This window comes from Zeus faber (assembly GCF_960531495.2).
Source record: "Zeus faber genome assembly, chromosome: 3".
Lineage (NCBI taxonomy): Eukaryota > Metazoa > Chordata > Actinopteri > Zeiformes > Zeidae > Zeus > Zeus faber.
This window is the reverse complement of record NC_137190.1, coordinates 13,837,568-13,860,888: the sequence shown is the minus strand read 5'-3', so window position 1 is coordinate 13,860,888 and position 23,321 is coordinate 13,837,568. Positions and strand designations below refer to the sequence as shown.

General features: G+C 47.5%; 1 protein-coding gene across 1 annotated transcript in view; it reads left to right on the top strand.

Annotated features, from left to right (window-relative positions):
• Nucleotides 1–4,357: 4,357 nt before the first annotated feature.
• Nucleotides 4,358–23,321, top strand: part of mdga1 (MAM domain containing glycosylphosphatidylinositol anchor 1) — a 204,385-nt gene continuing 185,421 nt past the window's right edge. The window contains exon 1 of the mRNA XM_079998269.1: nt 4,358–4,442. Coding sequence (XP_079854395.1) covers nt 4,376–4,442 — 67 coding nt within the window. The 5' untranslated portion in view covers nt 4,358–4,375. The remainder of the gene's footprint in view (nt 4,443–23,321) is intronic.

The following is a 23,321-nucleotide window of genomic DNA, read 5'->3' as shown; positions in this document are numbered from 1 at the left end:
CACATTCTGACCCGGGCAGTTTATATAAATGGTGAACAAAAGGGCACCAAGTACAGAGCCCTGAGGGACTCCCCTGTGGACAATGCTCAAGCTGGAAATAAGACCCTCTGACTGTGGAGCCTGAGTTCTGCTTTTTATAGGGTAGTTTCCAAACCAACTTACAGTACAGTATGATCAGAGAAAACAATGCTAGATTTATTGTAACTGAGAGGTCCTGATTAAACTAAAAAGGACTAATCAGAATGGGAGCTCCTTGGTCCCCGGGTGAAAATAATGTGGATGTGAAATAGGATATTAATAAGGAAGAGTTTATCTCAGTCAACCCTTAGCAAAGATTACAAAAAAGAGAAAAAAATCCCAATAAATAAATCATTTTAAGAGATTTTAAATAATCATCAATTCATCAATATTTCACAGTCACCAGACAATACAGAGATAAATTATATTTCAGATTTCTCATTTAGATCACACAAGAATTTAGTATTAGGTTAAGTAGATGCTTTACTTGTAGAAACAAATAATGGAATAGCATATCAGATTTTATATCTGGTATTGCAGTTATCATGTTGTGATGTTTGTGTTTTGTGGTGCTGTATTATTTAGTGGCACGAGACACAAACTCTAACTTTCTAAAACACTTGAATTAAAGCAGTTATCCACACCGACACCACAAGCCCCAAAATTCCATGCGAAAGTGCAATTTTTCTTTCTACATTTGGGTTTTTACCTATATGGCTGTGTAACAAAAATGCCAGCGAGTTAAATATGGGATCAATATGAAATATGGGATTTTCAAGATAAAATTATATGACGGATTTCAACTTTAATGCCGTTAACATCTTAATTAAAGTCCAAAAGTTCAAAGTGTTTTATTTGTCAAGTGTACTGTACAACACAAGGTAATTCGGTGCAATGCAATTCTTCTACTTCCTTCTTCTTCTTAAGTCATATATCAGTCATATATACCCAACCATATCCAGTGGTACTATGGCAAGCACAACAGAAGTTTTGAGGTCTTAACTTCGTTCAAGAAGGGCAGATCAGATAACACATGAATATTCTTTAAATAACTAACTTATGGTAAATGGTAAATGAAAGGGAAAGCGACTTGAAAGTATAGAACTATGTCTATTCCAAATGGTGGATACTATTTTAAAAAATGGCATTTTTATACGTATCATAATCCTAAACATCCAGTCCAATGTTTTTATGACAAATGAAATCCCAATGTCCTGGCCATACACACACACGCACGCACGCACGCACATACACACACACACACACACACACACACACACACAGTGAGCGTGTGTGTGTGAGCTAAAATGTGCCGCCTTGTGGCCTAATTGTGGAATGAAAAAGATGGTTATGTCAGAGAGAGAGAGGGAGGGAGAGAGGGGGGGAGGGCGGGAGGTGAAGCAACAATAGGTAAATGATGTATTTTCTTACACTTGGTCCAAGGGAGGAAGCGGAGAAGTCAGTGTCTTTATTGGCTTCCACCAGTGTCGCATGGGAGGAACTCTGTGCCACAATATTCACAATATATTAATGAATGGATACACACAATTTATACAAAAATAGAAACTGAAGAAAGCAAATGAGCCGGCCTACCGCAATCCCGTTATCTTTATTTTGAAAGTTGTAAAAACAATGAACAGAAACGTGAATGGATTTCTGCATCGTAATGCATTACTCAGGTGAAGAAATTCGAGCACAAAAAAAAACCATACAAACGCTATAATAAAAGGAATGATAATTAGATAGATAGATAGATAGACAGGCAGACAGACAGACAGACAGACAGATGAAAAGACAGATAGATAGATAGATAGATAGATAGACAGACAGACAGACAGACAGACAGACAGACAGACAGACAGACAGACAGATAAAAAGACAGATAGATAGATAGACAGACAGACAGACAGACAGACAGACAGATAAAAAGACAGACAGACAGATAGATAGGTTGATATGACAGAGGGAGGAGATGCTTCTCCTCTGACAACCTGTTCAGTGTGTTCAGTTCTCTCTTTCTCTCTCCCCTCCCCTCGCTCTCCCTCCCCTCCCTCTCTCTATCCCCACCTCTCTCTCTCCCTTCCTTCCTCGCCCCCCCTCCCTTTCTCCCTCTCTCCGTCTCTTTTCCCCTCTCTCTCTCTCTCTCTCTCTCTCCCTCCCTCCCCTCCCTCCCCCCCTCCCTCCCTCCCCCCTCTCCCCTCTCCCTCCCTCCCTCTCCCTCTCTCTCTCTCCGTGTCTTCTCTCTCGCACAGTGGGGCGGTCGTTCTCAGTCCGCTCACACGCTCCTCTTGGCCGGCATCACTTGGGGAGCAGCTCCAGTTCACAGAAACAAGAGATCCTCCTCTCCCTCCTCCTCCTCCTCCTCCTCCTCCTCCTCCTCCTTCTCCTCCTCCTCCTCCTCCTCCTCCTCCTCCACCCAATCCTCCTCCTCCTCCTCCTCCTCCTCCTCCTCCTCCTCCCGTGTTCCAGCCTTCCCCATTTACAAAGACGCGGAACCGGGACGCGCGGTTTCATCGCGCCGCTGGACTTTCCGCCACACTGTGCGTTGGGCAGGTTTTTTTTAAGTTATTTATTTATTTGATTCTTTTTTTTTTTTTTTTTTTTAACAAAAAGGGAGCCTCAAACCTCGGAACAGTCAGACGGAAAGTGTGTTTCAATCTCTTTCTGTTTGATCCCTGGGAGTCGGACCCTGACAGACAGTAGATTTAGAAACAGCCGCGCGCTCTGGCCATTTAATTCCGACGCGCTGAGCGTCAGTCAAAAGTTCCACAGAAGAGAGTGAGGGATTCACCCGGACCCCAAACCCAGATATTATCCTTCCATCACAGGACTCTGGACTGCACCGCATTACATTTTGACTTGGTCTGTTTGTGCGTGTTTCTAATTTAATTTATTTTTTTGGTTGAGGGTGGGTGGGTGTGGGTGGGACACGGAGAGTGTTGGAACTCACTAACCTGCAGCACCGGCGTGGGAAGCGGACCCAGCCACGGCTTCTGACAAGGTAGGGACCCCAAACTTCCACCTTCCACCCTGCAGGGGTAGCTGGACACTTCAATATCTACAAAAGGCTCAAAACACTCATAACGGGTCAAATGCTTAATTGAAGAATCGATAATCGATTCTTCACTATTTGCATATAGAAAATACTTAAAAAAAACGTACGATAATAAAAATAATACAATCAAAAATGCGTATGAGGAAATGCACAACAACATAATAATTTGTATTATTTGTATTTATCGCCTTCGTTTATCCTCATATTTAGGGAAGCGTTTTCCTTTCTGTCTTCTGATTGGTTGATTGGATCACATCAGAGATCCACCACGAAGAGTGTAGTTGTGGTTGATTTTTAAGTGTGGGGAATTGAATAAACAGACTGCCCAAAAACTACCCATCCCCATCCAGCAGACATCAAACCCTCAGTCATAAAACATTTATTTAGTTTGTATTTTCACATCCATCCCCAAAGCTAAGAACCATGGCTAAGACCTGATCAAATTTAGTTTTTTTTATATGGTGCCGCTTGATGTTATGGCATCAGTCTTAAACGTAAAGCGTTATCATCGGAATGTATAGATATACATTGAAAATAGAATGATGGAATTACTCACTTTAACAAGGTCAAAAAATCAACTTTTACCACTTATCCAGAGTTGCCTCTTCCCTTCACCACTCGTTATTATTATACGCAGCATCATTGAGCAAAGAAATGAGTGAGAGTCGAGCCATCTATGTTTTAACAAAAAATAGTGAAAATGAAATGAAGATGCTCTGATGGAGGAGGGGGGCTTCATGCAACCTCACACACACGGTTGTAATCCACCATCCATTAGTATTGTGATCCATTCCTTAGTTTGATGCCCGCTGTCCTCCCCTAGTGATTTATCTTACTCACCAGCAATGCATATCTAAAAAGTATCATAAAACATGCAAAAATATTACAAGGCAGTGCAAGGAGCACTCCTTCTTTCACTTCCTGGAGTACCTCTGTATTTCTGATTTGAAAGAGATGCAGCCGACCATGGCATTTCCAGAAGAAAATTAGTGTGAAAAATCACGCCATAAGTCGTCTCATTTCCTTTTGGTAGCGTTGTCTCAACTGCGGACTCGTGTCGCTCGGAGGGATCTGTGTGTGTGGTGTGTGTGTGGTGTGTGTGTGTGTGTGGTGTGTGTGAGTGGTGTGTGTGTGTGTGTGTGTGTGTGCGTGTATGTGTGACGCCCTCCTGTGAGCTGTGTATTCACCCTCCTCTCTCTCTTTCTCTCCCCCTGCCCGTCATCTTCTCTCACTTTCTGCCCCCTCCACCCCTTCCTCCGTGGCTCTCCCATCTCTCTAGGTTATGAAGGAACGGAGTTGAACATGGAACTTTTCTGGATTTTGTTATTTTCTATTGTTCATCCCTACGCGCGAGGCCAAGGAGTCTACGGTAAGAACCATACAGTGCCCCCCAATAAACCAAAAAAAGGTGGAAAAGACATGTTGTTTGGGATTTTGCTGCAGAATGAACTTTGTGGATCGCCCCCCAGGAGGGTTACAAAAAAGAAAACAAAGACGGTCAAGCTGTCGGGAGGAAATAACTCAGGAGAAGACTTGCAACGCCCCAAATAGCACCAGATAAACCCGGCATTGTTATTTTGTTTGGAACGAAAGAAAGAAAGAAAGAAAGAAAGAAAGAAAGAAAGAAAGAAAGAAAGAAAGAAAGTCTCTCTTTGCCTTCTCAAAATCCCGCAGCGGGGCCGACTACTTAACCCCGGCGTTTCCGGCCGCGGGGCCAAGGGCGGACGCGTGCCGTGCGGCTGGCGGCGAGCGAGGGGGTAAACACGCGCAAACCGATCTGTCCGCTCCGATCCCTCACCGCCGCCGTCTGAGGACGCGTGGCAGCTGTCGGGGAAAAAAAACAAAAAAAGACTCCCCCCAAAAAAAAAAGCAAACCCAAAGAAAAACGAAAGAAAAAGTCGACTCCTACGTTGTCAAAACGGAATCGGCGTCGCAGTCGAAAGCGCCGACAGGCGGCGTGAGGGTCAGGGAGGAGGGTGGACCTCCTAGTGGCCATGGGGACTAACCCGCTCCACATTGGGGGGGGAACGACCCAGTGACGCCCTTCCCCTTGTCCCCCCTTCGTCCCCACCCCCACACCCTGACCCCCATCTCTACCCAAGCCCCTCATAGGCGAACGCATGGTGTTTTAAACGGAACGCCGCTCCAGTGCGTTTGGGCACCACGGGTCAAAAAAACAGGACTACCCGTCGAGAACCCCCCTGGTTCCGGCCGACGTTTGTTCCGCTCCGGGATGGAGACGGAGCGGCGGATACCGCTCTGCCCTCCGTCTCAACGGCCTCGCCGCGGTAATTGAACCTTGCGTGTCGGCTGCGATACGTTGAGGCCGTTCACCGTTTCGAGTAGACGAGTCTATCAGGATGTGTGAAAGGGTGATTCCAATGATTTTCTTCCGATCGTTGCAGAACGTCGTGGCGAGTCGTTTGCCGTTTTTTTTTCCTCGTTTTTTCGGCCGCAAAAAATAAAAATAAAAAAATGCACATTTTGATTCGTTCGAGGCGTCGGGAATGAGTTGTAAAGTGACGGTTATTCATTCCGTTCCACGTTAGATCGTAGATCGAGGAATAGACGGCGTCGAGGCGGTGGGCAAAACAAAACAAACAAAAACAAGGAAAATCCCCTCTGAACCGTCAAGACAATTACAAATGAGCCAAAATCCACGAAGCCGTGTGCGTGTGCATGCGTGTGTGTGTGTGTGTGTGTGTGTATTCCGGCACGAAAAGCAATATTCTTTCTTTCTTTTTTTCCGTCGCGGTGAACCCGCTACTATCACTGCGAGGAGTGATTAAAAAAAAAAAACAAGAAACCGCCCCCCCCCCCCACCAAAAAAATAAAAAAATAAAAGGAACAACTTGTTTTGTAGACCCTCGCGCGGCTAAACAGCAGTTTCGGGGGGAGGATCGGGACGGGAGCCAGCGGGTTTGGCACGCCTGCCCGCTTTGTGTACAGATCTGCATAAAATGGTTTCCCACACTCCGGAGCCGCCGAGCGCTTCCTGCAGGAGGCAGATGCGGCTCGGCGTCCACCGGGAGCCGCGCGGTGTAAGTGTGTCTGATTGATGTCAGCAACGCTCATTTAGCTCCATTGTGAATTTGTGCGGGCTCGTGTCTCTGTGTGATTGCGCGTGTGTGTGTGTGTGTGTGTGTGTGTTTGTCATCTTTGTATGCCGTTGTCACACTTTGTTTTTCCGGCGGCCGCGGCGTGCTGGCTCAGCAGGGACCCGCCGCCCGACACGATGTGATGTGTGTTTTCTCTCTCGCAGCGGCACCGGTGTTGTCTATTGATCGCGACCGCCGAGTGGTTTCAATGTTCTGCCGAAAGGCTTGTAACACCCCTTCATCAAGAGGTGATGGGTGGGAATGAGTGATGGATGGACGGAGGGAGGCTTCAAATTCGATTGTTAACGTGTCCATAGGCGCATTCCCCCCCCCGCCGAATAATCATCAGACTGAAGTAGCAGACGTCTCAATTACATGGTTTTGGATCAGATCCCGATGGGGGACACAGGCCTGGGAGGTGGGGGAGCACACAAGATCTGAAGGGACTTCGTCACCTCCCCTCTCCTCCTCTCATGCCTTGAGGGCCTGTCCAGGATCGATAGGGTCTTCATCGGGTTCCGCGGTGCGAGGGGCTCTCGCTCCCGCGACGCCACGGGGACCCGAGTATTCCGGGTTCTCGGGTGCTTCCACAATGTCGTCTGACGCTCCTTTATGTTCTTTTTTTGTTAATATCACCTTAAGGCAATTCCACGCGCTCGCCGATGTCCGGATGTGTACCGAAACACCCGGAGAGGCTCTGTGTTGTGAGTTCAGAGCGGTGGAAAGGCCACGTCAGCCTGAGAAGCTCTGCTCTGCCTTTTGGATACGTGGTAACAAAGTAATTGGACTACTTATGTAAATAGCTGCTGCTTCAGACACATGCATTTGCCTGGACAATGAAGCTCCATTATGAAGTGGTGCTGAAATGTATCGCTATAAAAGGCGGACAAAACGATCCTTAATACCACAGCAAGACACACCGGAGAAAGGCGGAAAGAGCAAACCACCTGGATACAGGGAAGAGCACTGAAGGGCTGAGCAGCTACTTCGGGTGCAGCTCGCCTCCTTCCGGCCCCGGGGTCCTTTCGGCCGACAACGTGATTTTAATAAACTTCTCCCCGGGTTCCCACTGACCACGCCGGCTGACTTGAAACTCTTAATCTGGCCACATCAGCACTTTTTGTTTGTGTCTCTTTTATGTTGCTCGCCGTTGAGTTTATTTTGGTTGCTGAATATTGCCCTTTTCTAATAAGCATCCATAATTTAGTGGTGACTCTGAGGCAATGAGGCACGTGGGGGGGGGGGGGGGGTGGGGGTTGAAGCCAGAGCTGGTGGTGGTGATGATAATCTACCTCATATTAACTGACTCCCCCTCCTCTCCCCCTTTCCCACACACCCAGGCGCACACACACACACACACACACATACACTTCTCCTGTAGACGGTGCTCTCTTCCTACATCAGTGTCTCATTGACGTCAGTGGCTGTTGTCTGGCCTCGCCCTCACCTCCCGTAATACACTTTGTCTGCAGCTCTCGACAGGTAATTAGGTGTGGGCACCTCACGGTTTCCGTGTTGGAAACCTGCAGGCCGGTGAAGACAGAAAGCAAGCTGCAAGCTGGCCATCAGTCTTTGAAACGCGGCGTTCCGGAGGAGCTCGGGACGCCCGGCGACCGGGGGAGCCTCTTAATTAACGGCTCCGCTAGAAGCACTTCATTACGCCGTCGTTCTCCCGCTCCTCTCTGCTCTCTTGACCGCTCGCCGCCGAAAAAGGGGCTCCGGGGCGGAAACAACCTGGCCAGCCGGCGGTGTCGTCCGTCTGGGGATCGGGTCCTATGCGGCCGAGCGGAGGAGGAGGAGGAGGAGGAGGGTTAAGTGAGTCATGTCTCGCTCTTCTGCCTGGAATGAGCTCTCCTCCTTCCGCTCCTCTTTTTTTTCCAATATCAATATGTCAATATGTTAGTCCTTTGCTCTCCCCATCCATGGCATTTGCGCTCTCTCTCTCTCTCTCTCAATCACTCTCTCTCTCTCGCTCTCTCTCTCTCTCTCCCCCTCACTCTCTCTCTCTCTCTCTCTCTCTCTCTCTCTCTCTCTCTCTCTCTCTCTCGCTCGCTCATCCTCTTTGTCCCTGTTCCATCCGAAGCCCATTACATTCGCCTCCTCCGAAACCTCTCGTCTTCCGTCCCTCCTTTGTTTCGTTCCTTGGTAGATCATGTGTTCCGTTTCCCCTTCCTTACACTGTGCCGCGATACGTCATTCGGGGTACGGTCTCCTCCAAACGCCGCTCACAAAAATCACATTTTGTCGTCAGAAGTCGAAGACTATGAATCGCAGCGATCGGCCTTCAAAGCCTTCAATAGGAACAAGGAGGATGAGCAGAGTACCAACAGCACCAGTAGGATGGCACTAAAGTACCAGCGGTAGATTAACAGACTTTCTTTGAAGGGGGGAAGAGGATGGAGGTCCTGAGACGGAGAGTGCCGCGCGGGCAGCGGCGAAGTGTATGCTGAAGACTCTTTTGGCCTTTATATTTGCCACCTTTGAAGCTATCCTGAATCATTTAACCTCCCCCTCCCCATCCCCGCTTCCCTGCCCCCGATGTAAGGCGGGCCGCTTGTTTTCCATCCTACTCGGCGGTTTCCGGGGAACCCGCGGTCTCGGCAGCGAGGCCTGAAGGTCCTCCGTCCGTCGCGGTGGGCGCCCCGGCGTGGTCTCGCCACGTTCGGATCAAGTGTAGAGCACTTAGCGGGGGTTCTGATTCATCACCCTGCGCCCTGCCGACGGCTCCTCACCCGCTCAGGGGCGGCAGATAGGGCTGGGCGGTGTCACGCGGAGGAGCTCAAAGTGCAGCGAGATAGCAGCGTCGCTTTGGAGAGCGCGCCGCGTATTAGATCCGTTGACAGTCCGGCGTGGGCTGCGCGCCGGGATCCTGCTCTTCTTTTCATCTCTCGCGGTGAGCGGCTGTGGGCAGCGAGGGCCCACTTTACCAAATATTACAGTAAGGGCCGCGATTTATTTTTGCGAGGGTAAAATTATGTCACCACGCAACGGTTTTACATCGTATCTGGGAGTATTGAAGAAAAAACTCACAGGGGAGTTTGGGAGAAACGGGAGGGAAAGATGAAGGGGAGTTTCCCGCCAAGGACAAGGAGCATCGTATGTGGATATTTGTCGAAGGGCTGCACGCACACACACACACACACACACACACATGCGCACGCATGCACACACAAACACACACGCTCACTTACTCAGAGACCTTTCTAGGTCTAGGACATAGAACCCCTCTGGGAAGAAAAAAACTGTCAGAGAAACTTCACTTTCCTCCTCTATAGTCCTGTCACTCTGTCAAACCTTATCAAGCACCTCACACCGGCTTTCAGAGGGGAGTGGATGTGGCTGTGTGTGTGTGTGTGCGCGTGTGTGCGCGTGTGTGTGTGTGTGGGTGTGTGTGTGTGCGTGCGTGCGTGTGCGCGTGTAATTGTGTTGGCGTGCGTGTGCGTGTAATTGTGTTGATGTGTGCATCGCAAGTGATTGCAATACAAGGGCAGATATTTACGTAGCGAGGATAACAACGAATTGGTTAGGCTCGATCCATTTGTTTGTTTATGTGCAAATTTGTATAAAAGCCTGTGTGTTTGCATGTTGTTTTGTCTCTGAAAGGGAAAGCACGGCACGGGCGTGGTAATGCACACTGCTCCCCTCTTTGTTTTTCACGTGTTTTTTTTTTTTCTTTTTTTTTGTATTTCAGCATCAATCCGTATGTGTTTGAGAGGGTGGGAACGTTTGGTGTCGAACTTATTGATGAAGGTGACACGACGGTAGGGAGCATCCTCTCCATCGTTCCCTTCGAATCCATCCCCTAATACTCAGTTAATACGTCCAAATCCTAAACAGAACATTTGTAATGTAGCCTACAGGTTCCGGAAAGGCTGAAGTCAAAGGAAATGTCTGGTGAGGAAAACGAACTGGTAACAGCCTTATTTCTCGGTCGCTGGGAGTCAGCGCGGGTGATTGGCATCACACTCTTTTGGATTGATCCAGTATTGATGGAATAGCTTCGGCCGACCGCCGCCGTTCCCTCAATACTGCGTCGGCTTAAAATATTCCGATGCCAATCACCTCGGGTTGACTCCCAGTAACACAGCAAATGAGGTTAATTCGAAAGTTTTCCTTTAAATATCGTGGTTGTGCCAATACTGAAGCTGTGTCGTTCCTGTCTTGCCCTGAGCAAATCAAATGTAAAAAATATGAGCGTGTGCGCGTGTGTGTGTGCGTGTGTCTGTGTGCGTGCGTGTGTGAGCGACGTCGGAGCCCCCCGCCGGCGGCCCCCGGGCGGACGTTACGCCAGGAAACATGTCGCTACTTTAAGTGGTCGGACCCGACATCGCGCGAAAAACCACGCTCTCGCGTAAGCTCCGCCCTCCCAGCCGCCCCCGACGCCGGCGCGCGAGCAGCGACGAGACTGGAAAGGACGCGGTCGGCGCTGGCAGCCTGTGATCTGCCGCTCCCCACATACGTCCATCCTCAATAATTCAGTGACACATGCTACTTGGAACTCTTATCTGTCTCTCTCTCTTAACCTCTCTCTCTCTCGCTATCTCTCTCCCCCTCTCTCTCTCTCTCTCTCTCTCTTTCTCTCCCTCTCTCTCTCCCTCCCTCTCTCGCTCGCTCTCTGGCTCTCGCTCTGTCTCTCTCTCTCACCCACTCAAACCTATTTTCTCTCGCCGCCATCCATCCTCCGCTGTCCTTTCTCCATCCTCTCCTGTCTGAGGCTTTTTCTCTTTGTTGAAATGTTCAAGATTGGCGGGTGTTCCAGCTTTCTTCCCTTTTGCTCTCTACCCTTTGCTCTGTTCCTTTCTTTGTTTGTTTGTTTGTTTGTTTCTTTTTTCCCAGGGGTCTGTTTGAAAGGTTGTAATCTGCCGGCTGGACCCCCCGTGTTGCCGTTTCAACACTTGCCACCACCAGCGCCGCGTCCTTATCCCACCCCTCCGTCTGTTTGTCGTTCCCTCTCTTTTTTTTTTTTTATCCCTCTCCGACTCCGTCGCACCTGTCGTCCTGCTCTCCACCTCTGCTACCCCTCATCTGGGAACCCCCTCCTCTCCTCTTTTCTCCCTTACGCACCCCCCCCCCCTTTCCAACCATTCCCTTTCCCTTTTTCAACTCCTTCTGCTTCCCTGTCGTCTCCTCTTCCCTTCCTGTTAAACCTTGTTTTCTCCTCTCCTCTTCTGTTCTCCTCCTCTCCTTTCCTCTCCTCTCCCCTCTTCTCTCACCTCCCCTTCTCCTCTCCCCTTCCTCGCCCTCTGTCCTCCCCCTCCCCTCTTCTCTCCTCTCCATTATTTATCCATCCTCCCTTACTTTTTTCTATCCTTTGCACTCTTCCTTCTTTCCTCTCATTTCCTTCCTTCTCTTCTCCTTTCTCCTCACCCTCCTTATCCTCTCCTCTCCTCCCCACTACATAAACACTTCTCTTCTGTCCTCTCTCATCATCTCTCCTTTCCTCTCCTCCTCTCCTCTGCTTCCCTCTTGTCTTGGACAGAACTTCACTCTTTTTCCCTTGCATTCACCTCTCTCCTGCAGACTCTCACGACCTCACGCCTGCTCCTCCTTCACTTTCCTTTTGGTACTTCTGCTCCGGCCTTTCCCCTTCCTCGCCATTTTCTGAACCTTTTTCCTTTTCATCCTCCGCCCCCGCCCCCCACCCTGCCCCCCACTCGTCCACTCCATCCTCCATCCGAGATCGCCCATCCTTGTTAAAAGAATGTCCCTCGTCGTCCTCCTTCCTTCTCCTTTCCTCCTCGGCCCCTCCCCACTATGCCAGGGCTACGGCCCACCACCTCATTTTTGTCTCTCTCTCTCTCTCTCTCTCTCTCTCCCGCTCTCTCTCGCTCGCTCGCTCTCGCTCTCTCTCTCCTCATCCACCTCTCCTCCCCCTTCACACTCCTCTCATCTTCTGGCTGTCATCCTCGCAGCCGGCTAACCTGAGTGTCCACCCACCGCTCCACTTACTGCACCTAGCGGAGCCGCTCTAACGGCGTCATTAAAAGCTCTAGTCGGCCGGCGTGGGGGCGGGCGGGAGGCGGGGAGGGAGGAAGGGAGGGTTGACACCCGAGGAGGTGAGAGAGCGGGGGACGGCGAGAACAGCGGGACTGGGCGGGGCGGGGCGGGGGAGGAGAGGGCAAAGAACAGAAAACTCAGACGGAAAAAGAGAAGGTGAAACTGCGAGACGGGAATAGACACCGGGAGACGTGTCAGTGGAAGTGGATGAATGGGTCACTGGGTGGGAGGAGCGGAGGGAGGGCGGTGGGAGGGTGAGATGAGCGGAAACGTACGACGCCTCCAGGAGAAGGCGAGGAGGGGGTGGGGGGGGGTCTTCCTTCCTTTTTTTTGTTTTTTTTTCCCAAGGGGAGGACCCTTGGTGTCAACACATGCAACTCATGCTCCGTCTTTGGTTCTGATTGAATCTCCGTCCTTTTCCGCTTAGAGTGTTTATTGTTCCCTGAACTTTTTCGTCCTTTCATTTCATCTCTCATCACTGTCGCTTCCCTCCCTCTCTCCCTCCCTCTCCCTCTCTTGAAGCCACCCTTACGATGACTCGGTGGACTCACCGGGAGTTCCATTCATTTCTATGGAGATTTGGGAAAACTGCACCTGTAAAAAGCACCAATCCTCCGCGTTGCAGAGAGTTCTCTATCCGTCCGGGGGTCCCGATGCGTCGGGAAATGTTCAAGGTTTTGTGTCAAATTTGGTTTCCGACAATGTGGGAAGGAAAACATGGGAGCCATTTATTCAAGTTGGTGTGGGAACTGGGTTGTGTACAGTATATGAAAAATTGACCCTTACGTTGGGTGCCATTTTTTTTTTTTGTGTCAACACGGTATAAAGAGAGTTTTCAACCTTCTTTCATTCATTGAAAATGGTAAATGTCGCCCGACATAATTTTCCTTCCACGCAAAATCCGGACGCGTGCACTTACGACGGCCACTAGGGGGCGCAGTCCCTTCCGCCGGTAAAGGACTACAGCCGCATTTGGGCTCCTCTCTTGACCACATCCATCACTCACCACAGCCTTTCCTTTCCTGCCGCTGTGCTCTTTCACTCTTTCATTTTGTCTCCCTCCATTTCAACTTCATACCTCATTGTGCCCTTTTTTTAATCTCCCCCTCCCTCCCCCCCATCTGTTCTCACCTGCAGCACCCAGCAATGCAAACACAAGTGAATTATTGAAGCCGCTGCCGTTGTTCCCACTGTACGCAACAGTGGGCTGTGGAGGGACGTGTGTGTGTGTGTGTGTGTGTGTGTGTGTGTGTGTGTGTGTGTGTGTGTGTGTGTGTGTGTGTGTGTGTGTGTGTGTGTGTGTGTGTGTGTGTGTGTGTGTGTGTGTGTGTGTGTGTGTGTGTGTGTGTGTGTGTGTGTGTGTGTGTGTGTGTGTGTTTGGGTGTGTAGGATGGAGTGAGGGCAGATGAAAGAGTTGGGAGGAGAGAGAGAGGGGGATTTGTCAGGAAGGTGCACAGAGGAGATGCCAGGAAGAGAGAGTAAGGAATAACGTGTGTGTGTGTGTGTGTGTGTGTGTGCGTGTGCGTGCGTGTGTGTGCGTGTGTGCGTGTGTGTGTGTGTGCGTGCGTGTGTGTGTGTGTGCGTGTGTGTGTGTGTGAGATGAAGGACCCCGCCCCCCATCGCCCTGTGACAATTCAATAAGGTTTATTTTTGATGAAAGCTTGTTTTGTTTGTTGATGAATTTATACATTTTTCTATATGCAGGTATATTTATTTTATTGATTTTCTCCGCCTCAGGAATCAGCCTTTAGGTTCGACAGCCACTTGTTGCTCGGTAACTGTAACAATGTTCTACTGGCATTGGAGAAGTGAAGGTCGAACTGATCATGGTTGTGGAAGGTAGAACCACTGTCACTTAGTGAAATGTAACTTTACATAAACACATAAAACTAGAGATTCAGAGTTTTAGAGTATTTTGTGTTATAATATATCATATTATAAGGCTACAAGACTCATGTACAGTATGTCTTGTATCCTTTGGGTTCTGACCATAAGAGTGGATCATTGACATTGAATCACGTGACAGGGTCAAGGATTCTATAATTCAGTTCCTGCCTGTTCACATATTCCCAAGTAAAAGCCTGATTTTCTGTCGTCTAAACTCTGACCGATGCGATGTGCTGTTTCTATACATGCAAACCCATAGTAGAGTCACGAGGAGGATGAAGATTTCAAGACGAATCTAGAAGAGTCCAAACTTAAAAAGTACAAACGGAGCACATATGCACTTTTCTCCTCAAATGTTTTTCAGCTTCTTTTCCTCAAAAGTTTGGACTTTTTTCCTACAAGTTTGTTTCCATTTTTTCTCTTTTATAGTTTTTTTCATCTATAACAAATAACAAATACTACTCCCAAGTGGCCCAAATACTCGATGTGTTTTCTGCATGGGTGTTGATGGACACATTTTTTATACATGTACTCCATAGTGCTACACATTCTGCGAGTAGTAGAAGTGGTAGAGACAGTGCTTGTCTTTTTATTATCTATTGGTTCTACACTTATCTTGAATGTGGCGGTTGTTATTGGAAATATTGATTCCATTTTATATAGGAAAATAATGACATATCAAGTTAATAGTGATTTTTTTTTTGCACAGTTGTGCCTGTTTGCCCCCTTCTCCTCCCTCACCCCTCTGCTCGCCTCCCTCACTCTCCTCCCTCCCTCCCTCATGTCGTCCAATTAGCCATGATCAGTGAACAGACACTTCCCCCCACAGCCGCTCATCGATACGCCGCCTCATATTGATGAACTATTGTTGGTCTCTGGGCGTCGCCAAATTAGTCGAGATCAAACCTGGTTTGTTTGCCTGACAGCTGTGTGTGTGTGTGTGTGTGTGTGTGTGTGTGTGTGTGTGTGTGTGTGTGTGTGTGTGTGTGTGTGTGTGTGTGTGTGTGTGCGTGCGTGCGTGCGTGCGTGCGTGCGTGCGTGCGTGCGTGCGTGCGTGCGTGCGTGCGTGCGTGCGTGCGTGCGTGCGTGCGTGCGTGCGTGCGTGTGTGTGTAAGATCTTGCAGTTGCATCTAAGACAAATGTAGATACACACACACACACACACACACATAATTGTACTTGTACCAATGTGAGGTCAGAGTAAATACACCTGGTAAATATGAGTCTACTTTAACTTTAAATGAGTTACTTTAAATGAGTCAATTCGGAGAGTGGACCTCACAAAGATAGAAAAACGCACCCACGCACACACACACGCTCCATTGGCCTGGTTTTTCGGATCCTCCAACCACTTCTTAGAGAAAGAAGGACAAACGGGAGTGAATGCACAGAACAGAACGCAGAAAACAATACGTGTGAGTCCAAATGGAGCAGTCAAGACTTGGTGAAATCATCCTAAATTTGTGTTTCACCCCAAAAACAACTCCTCTCGTGTTCAAGTTACGATGAAACCCGGAGATAAAGGGGGATGTTGGTTATGCAGGAGTGCACAAAGGAAGAAAAATGAATATTTTGACTTATTTAGAATTGAATGATGGTGACTGTGACTGCTAAGCTGTTGGTAAAATACCAATTAAAAGGTAATCACAAATTCATTGTACAGCACATCATTAGTAGTGACACTCATTTCACTAGTTTATACAACATTGCATCCATTTAAATGAATACAATTATTTTTATATGCGGAGTTGACTGTCTGTGTTTGACATTTTTCCACCCATAACTGATTGGAACATGTTTGTTTTTTAAATTTTAATTTTTTATGATTTTTTTGGGCGAAAACTGCATTATGTTTTCAGGTGACTGCTCATGATTTACTACTCAGTTAAAGATACGTGTAAACATCTTTATTATTCAAATGATATCTGATACTATATCAAATACTTGAAACGATAAAACAAATACATTTTTTGAAACAATCCTCTCTATTCTCTCTGGTGTGGGAGCTTCATTTCCAACAGTGTGGTGTGAACCTCCATGAATCTTTCCAACAGAGCGGTGGAAATGGGCATTGATTTCTCAGCTAATTTTTGGGCTGTGGTGTGATGGAGCTTCCTCAGCGTCGCCGGGGTTGGATTGGAGGATAAAAGTGAAATTTGGGGACGAGACGTAGGGACTGATTACCAGCAGCACCAGTGTCAGGAGCAGGGAGGAGGGGCCGAGGTGAGGGGTGTTTATGTATCCCTCGTGGTTGTGGGCTTATCATTCGTGGTTGTCAAAATAATTGTATATATAATCAAAAAAGATGATATAAACGAATGCACGTCACACATCTTCCCACAGTGTCTTTCTTCCTGTAATGACTTTAGACGCACTAAATAGAATTTGCAACTCAAAATTAATTTAAACCCCACACGTACTGAAAATGTAGCCTTTTCACTGCCGTGACAACTTAAAGTGGCAAGAGGATTTTTGTTTGGTTGTTTTTCCGGCACCTATGGTGAAAAGCAATAATTGCAGGTGCGTGGCGGAATGAATGCACGTGAATGTGGTGTGTGAATGCATGGCATTTTAACTTGAAATGAAATCTTCGAAATACAGTATATATAGCCTGGCGTACATTATATCTTCAGATGGATTTTATTTTTGCAAAGTGTAAACAACCTACATTTCTGGGTTACACTTTAAATGTCAACATCCTTCAGAACCCAGTTTAATAGAGTAGAATATTGCATTTGGCTTATTGTGTAGATATTCCTGACCCTGAATTATGAGATTATGTGATGGATGAGGAAAAAAATCTATATATTTTTGTATTCATGTATATACATACACATATAACCATCATCCACAACATTAAAACCATCTCTAATAACCACTATTATTGTGTAGCTCTCCCTCGTGCCACCAAAACAGTTGTGACCCCTCGAGGCATGGACTCCACAAGACCTGTGAAGGTGTCCTGTGGTATCTGGCACCAGGATGTTCGCAGCAGATCCTGGAAGTAGTGAGGTGGGGCCCCCATGGATCGGGCTTGTTGTTCCAGCTCATCCCACATATGCTTGATCAGATCGGACCCATACGCCGAAATTTCAACATGATGTAGAAGAAAAAATGATTCAAACCAGGCCATCTTCTTCTATTGCTCCATGGTCCAGTTCTGATGCTCAGGTGCCCATTGTAGGCGTTTTCGGCGGTGGACAGGGGTCAGCATGGGCACTCTGACCGGTCTGCAGCTATGCAGCCCAATGAGCAGCAAGCTGTGATGCACTGTGTGTTTTGACACCTTTCTATCATGCATAGACTTTTTCACCAATTAGTGCTACGGTAACTCTTCTGTAGGATCTGACCAGACGGGCTAGACTTCACTCCCCACCCACATCAATGAGTCCATGGAAGCCCATGACCCTGTCGCCGGTTCACTTGTTGTCCTTCCTTGGACCACTTGTGGTAGGTACAGTACTAACCACGCATACTGGGAACACCCACAAGACCTTTTGTTTTGGAGATGCTCTGACCCAGTCGTCTAGACATCACAATGTGGTCCTTGTCAAAGAGGCTCAGATCCTTACATTTGCCCATTTTCCTGCTACCAACACATCAACTTCAACAACTGACTGTTCACTTGCTGCCTCATGTATCCCACCCCTTGACAGGTGCCATTCTAACGGATTCTAACTAGGATGATCAATGTTATTCACTTCACCTGTCAGTGGGTATTAATGTTGTGGCTGATCGGTGAATGTGTGTTTTTATATATATATATATATGGAAAAAGTCTCAAATAGGAAAAGAAAGGAAAAAAAAACAGAGAGAGAGAGGGATTTGGTGGAAAATGTCAGATCATTAGTAGAAGACGGTAGTGGAAGGATACAAGCGAAGAAGCGAGAACAACGAAAGATTTAAGAAAAGGGGATGAAGAAGGAGTTATCAGTCTGTTGTATCATTGAGTGTATAAACTCCTTTCCCCTCACATTACAGTATTTGGGAAGGCGCTGTGCTGCAGAGACATGGGCAGACGCCAGATCTTAAATAGGCTTGCTTTGTAAACCTTTCTGTTTGCCTTGAGAGGAATGAATCACAAGTCCTGAGAAAATTGCACAGGATGGAAAAAATACTCTGCAAATAAACTGTCATGAGCCTTTTAGGTGTGCTGTCGGTTATACAATTTTTGGAGATTGGCCTTTGGATTGTTTAATGGCCTATTTCAATCAGGAGAGGATAGAATAGAACTGTATGGAACATACATATTTTGAATATTAGGATAATGGAGTCCTGAAACTGGTGAAATGATGATGATGATGGGCTTCTCGATGGGACCTGATACTGGAGGAGGATGCTGGTGGAGATGAGACCTGATACTGGATGGAGATGGGACTTGATATGGGTGGCGTTTTGAGACGATAGTGGTGGAGATTGGATTTGATACTGGAGGAGATGGGACCTGACACTGGTGGCGATTGAGCCCTGATGCTGGTGGAGATGTGACCCGATACAAGAGATCAGCCCTGACACTTGAGGGCGATGGGACCTGAAACTGGATGGAGATGGGACCTGATGCTGGTGGAGATTGAGCCCTGATGCTGGTGGAGATTGAGCCCTGATGCTGGTGGAGATTGAGCCCTGATGCTGGTGGAGATGAGACCTGGTACTGGTGGAGATTGAGCCCTGATGCTGGTGGAGATGGGACTTGATATGGGTAGCATTTTGAGGCGATACTGGTGGATATGGGACCTGATGCTGGTGGAGATGGGATGGAGCTGGGAGGGGAAGAACATCTGAAAGGCAGTGACATGATTGGATGTCCGAGGGCGTTGTGGACTATGATTAAATAACCACAGCTGATTCTTACCTCTAATATTTAGTCATGTCGTACATATTGTGTGTGCAATGGATCATGGGTATTTCAGTTTTTATGCAGCTATTACTCTTAAGAGAATTGTGATTGGGTTTTGAAACTACAACACTCCACATAAAAAGGCACACATTGAGCTTATTCAAAACATTATTATTGCTTTATAAATGATGTTCTAAAAGTGCTTTTTTGCCAAAAAAGAAGATCTTCGGTCTTCTGGGATTTCTGCTTGGCCCGGTGGCCTGCAATTACCGAGGAAACATGACTCGCATGTGAGCAAAAGCGACGGAGTTGACCCAAAATACTATTTGTGAACTTGTTGAATATCAAGAAAAGTTTTGGTATTAGATCGGAGGATCGGGGGATTCATCCAACCCCGGGCTTCCGGGGTAAAAGTAAACCCGGGCTTTATTAAAGATTAGTGATCTCCGCTTTGAAAGCCCAAAGCCTCTTGTCTTGGTTTCTTTGATACTTGCAAGTCTGGCTAATTGCTGTAGCGACAGGGGCCGTTTTAAAAACCAACCGTAGGTGGTGAAACAACAGCTGGATAGAGAAAACTGAACTCAAAAGTTGTTTTGCTGCCTTCTGCTCGACAAAACTTTGTAAAAACGGACACAATTGTCAGGAATTACCCACTCGGAACATAAAGGAATCAATATTTGGTTTTGTTTAAACCAACATCTTTGTCCTCTCCCACTTAAACCCAGTCCTGTGATTATTTCTTTGTATTGGCTTTGCCCTCCTAATTTCCCTCAAGCGCCAACCCTGTTTACTCGATGCAAAGACGGTATCGGCCAAAAAGTCTGGCGAGCGCCGCCCCAAACTAGGGCACCAATTTAACTCCGGTTGTCCGCGTGCACTGTTGCGGTTCTCCGCTGTTGATGGCGTAAAAGGTCCCATCGAAATCTATCTCCGATGCTGCCGTCAATCAACTTTGAAGTTCTTTCCCAAAGAAACCTGATGTTTTTAGTTTTTTTTTCTTTTCTCGTCATTGTGGTCTTGACCTTATTCGGCGTGCAGACATAGGGAAGAGCGCTGCACAGCTAATTAACTTTGCAAAATGGGACTTAATCAGATGTCAAGTGCTCTATTAAAAAATGAAAGTCACTGCAAAGAAGAAGAAACTTGGGCTCCGGAGGGGGGGGGGGTTGATAAGGGCCCGGCTGAATAACTGTGTGTGTGTGTGTGTGTGTGTGTGTGTGTGTGTGTGTGTGTGTGTGTGTGTGTGCGTGTGCGTGTGCGTGTGCGTGTGTGTGTGTGTTCATGCTTTTGTGCCCGCCAACTGGACGTGACTGACCCAAATAACTATTTTCTAAGCCGCCCTAAGACGATCCACTGCGCTGAATAATTTGGGCCAGGGTGGTTAACCTCTGACGGTCTCCGTACGCCCATTCTTTCCATAAATAGTCACTTGGTTAGTAAACTGATTCTCGATGGGATGACTGTGATATTTACATCAAGGCACTGACGCCATCCTTTACTTCAAAAGGTAGCAGTGGATTCGGTTGGAGATGGAGAGAGCGGCATCGTGTTGTAACCACCTTGACCGCTTGGGATTCTCCTACTGTACCTGTTGTATTTGTAAGAATGGAATCTCTTCACAGGAGAGGGTGGATTTGAGTTTGCAATCCCAGTCCCTGGCCAGCTGTGGTGAACATGGTGTCAAAGGCGGCGCGTAATGGCCATGATACCTCCGAGGGGCTGCAACCCCGCGGGCCACTTCGAGGTGGATCCCTCTTCCGATGTCGGCGGTAGATCAATGGAATGAAGGTCAAACAAAATGTGACGTTAGAGTGTTTTGTTTGCTGTCCGGTTCGTCGAGGCGGTGAAGGCCGAATCCCCCGGCCGAGCGTCCTGATAAATAACGACTAGTATTACACGCCAAATGCCCCTCTACAAGTGCAGAGAGGCGGAGACACTGGAACGCACAAAATGGCTAATTTTCTTTCCAAGTGCCGCTCGGGAAGGGCAGTAATCCCACAAGTAATGGGAGGTTATTTAGAGACAAAGGCCGCCGTCATGGCTCGGTCCGGGGAAGCGGAGAAACCAACGGAATGAGCTGGAGGAAGGGAAGACGACTTAGCAGAGAGAATGAGGGTAAAACGGAATAAATGGGGTGTGGTAATGAAGGCGACGGGCTATGGCTCAATGAATCAAAGAGACTTAAAGAGTCACTCTTTAAAGAGACGATAATAGCCAGAGAACGTATGTCCGATGAGCGGCCGGGAGGCAGCGTTTTGTGGGGATTCTACCGATATCACGGCACTAAATGTGGCACCGAGTGGGGATTTACCAACTTGTGCGATCAGAGTTATGATTAGAACCGGCACGGGTGCTTTTCTAGTGCGGTATGGAAGGGTTTTTCCCCTTTAGTTGACATTTTTAAAATGCCATACTGTCACCTTGACGCACTCGCTCCGAGTTTCCTCCTGAAAGCCTTTCCCAGAATGCACGGCGGCCGTGCGTGCACGCCTTCCATTACCGCCATGGGCATCATAGCTTTAAGTCTCCCCTCCGAACTTCTCCGTCTTTCCTCCACGCCGTTCTGTGCTCTCATCCCTCTCTTTCCGTCCCTTCTTACCGCCCTTTGCCATCTCACCGCCGTGATTTTCTCCTCTCCCCCTCGCTCCCCTGTCTCTCACCATCTCTTCCTCTCTCGGCGACTCTCGTCTCTCGACCTTTCCTTCAGTATCTTCACCAATATGTCACCCTGCTCTCTACCCTTTCCGCCTCTCATTTGCTATTCGTGCAGTGCTTCAATTTCTGCCTTTTTTCGCCCAGTTTTCCACTTCAATTCAAGTCATTGGGCTTTATTGATGTGGGAAACATACGTTTACATTGCCAAGGCAAAAGGTAAATGGAAAGTGAAGACTTCAAATGAAACGGAAACCGGAAAAAATGCCGATGTTACAGTGCATATTTTTTACAGGTAAGTGAAGATAGCCTGAAATAAAAATGGAAAAATGTTGACATATACATTGAAGAATATGTACATGATAAAACAGAGACAAATAAATAAAAAAATAAAAATACAAAATATGTACATACATGGATGTACAAATAAGGATACAGACTAAAATACAGACAGCATTGTGTAACCCTAGCCCTTAAAGTTATACATAAAAAATAATGTAAATTATGCATATATATATATATATATATATATATATATATATATATATATATATATATATATATATATATATATATATATATATATATATATATATATACAGTATACACACACACACACACAAGCACACACACACACACACACACACACACATACACACACACACACACACACACAGCTTTCAGGCAAACAAACCAGGTTTAATCTCGACTAATTTGGCGACTTCCAGAGACCAACAATAGTTCATCAATACGAGGCGGCGTATCGATGAGTGGCTGCGGGGGGGAAGGTGTCCTGTGGTATCTGGCACCAAGACATCAGCAGCAGATCCTTTAAGTCCTGTAAGTTACGAGGTGGGGGCCCCATGGATCGGGCTTGTTGTTCCAGCACATCCCACAGATGCTTGATGGGATTGAAATCCGGAGAATTTGGAGGCCGAGTCCACACCTTGAACTCTTTGTCGTGTTCCTCAAACCATTCCTGAACACTTTTTGCAGCGTGGCATGAAACATTATCCTGCTGAAAGAGGTCACTGCCATCAGAGAATACCGCTTCTATAAAGGGGTGCACTTGGTCTGCAACAATGTTTAGGAAGGTGGTACGTGTCAAAGTAACATCCACATGAATGCCAGGACCCAAGGTTTCCCAGCAGAACATTGCCCAGAGCATCACGCTGCCTCCACCGGCTTGTCTTCTTCCCATAATGCATCCTGGTACAATCTGTTCCCCAGGTAAATGAGCACACGCACCCGACCATCCACATGATGTAGATTCATTAGATCAGGCCACCTTCTTCCATTGCTCCATGGTCCAGTTCTGACGCTCACGTGCCCATTTGTGTGTTCTGACACCTTTCTATCATAGCCAGCATTAACGCCCATGACCCTGTCGCTGGTTCGCCTGTTGTCCTTCCTTGGACCACTTGTGGTAGCTACTAATCACTGCATACCAGGAACACCCACAGGACCTGCTGTTTTGGAGATGCTCTGACCCAGTTGTCTAGACATCACAATTTGGTCCTTGTCCAAGTGACTCAGATCCTTACATTTGCCCATTTTTCCTTGCTGCCTCATATATCCCACCCCTTGACAGCTGCCATTGTAACAAGATGTTTAACGTTATTCACTTCACCTCTCAGTGGTTTTTATGTTGTGGCTGATCTCTCCGTTGCATCATTGCCACTTTCCTTTATTCCTCCCTCGTGCCCTTTGCCATTTTCTCCCTGACCATCTTCACACACACACACACACGCACGCACACACACACACACACACACAC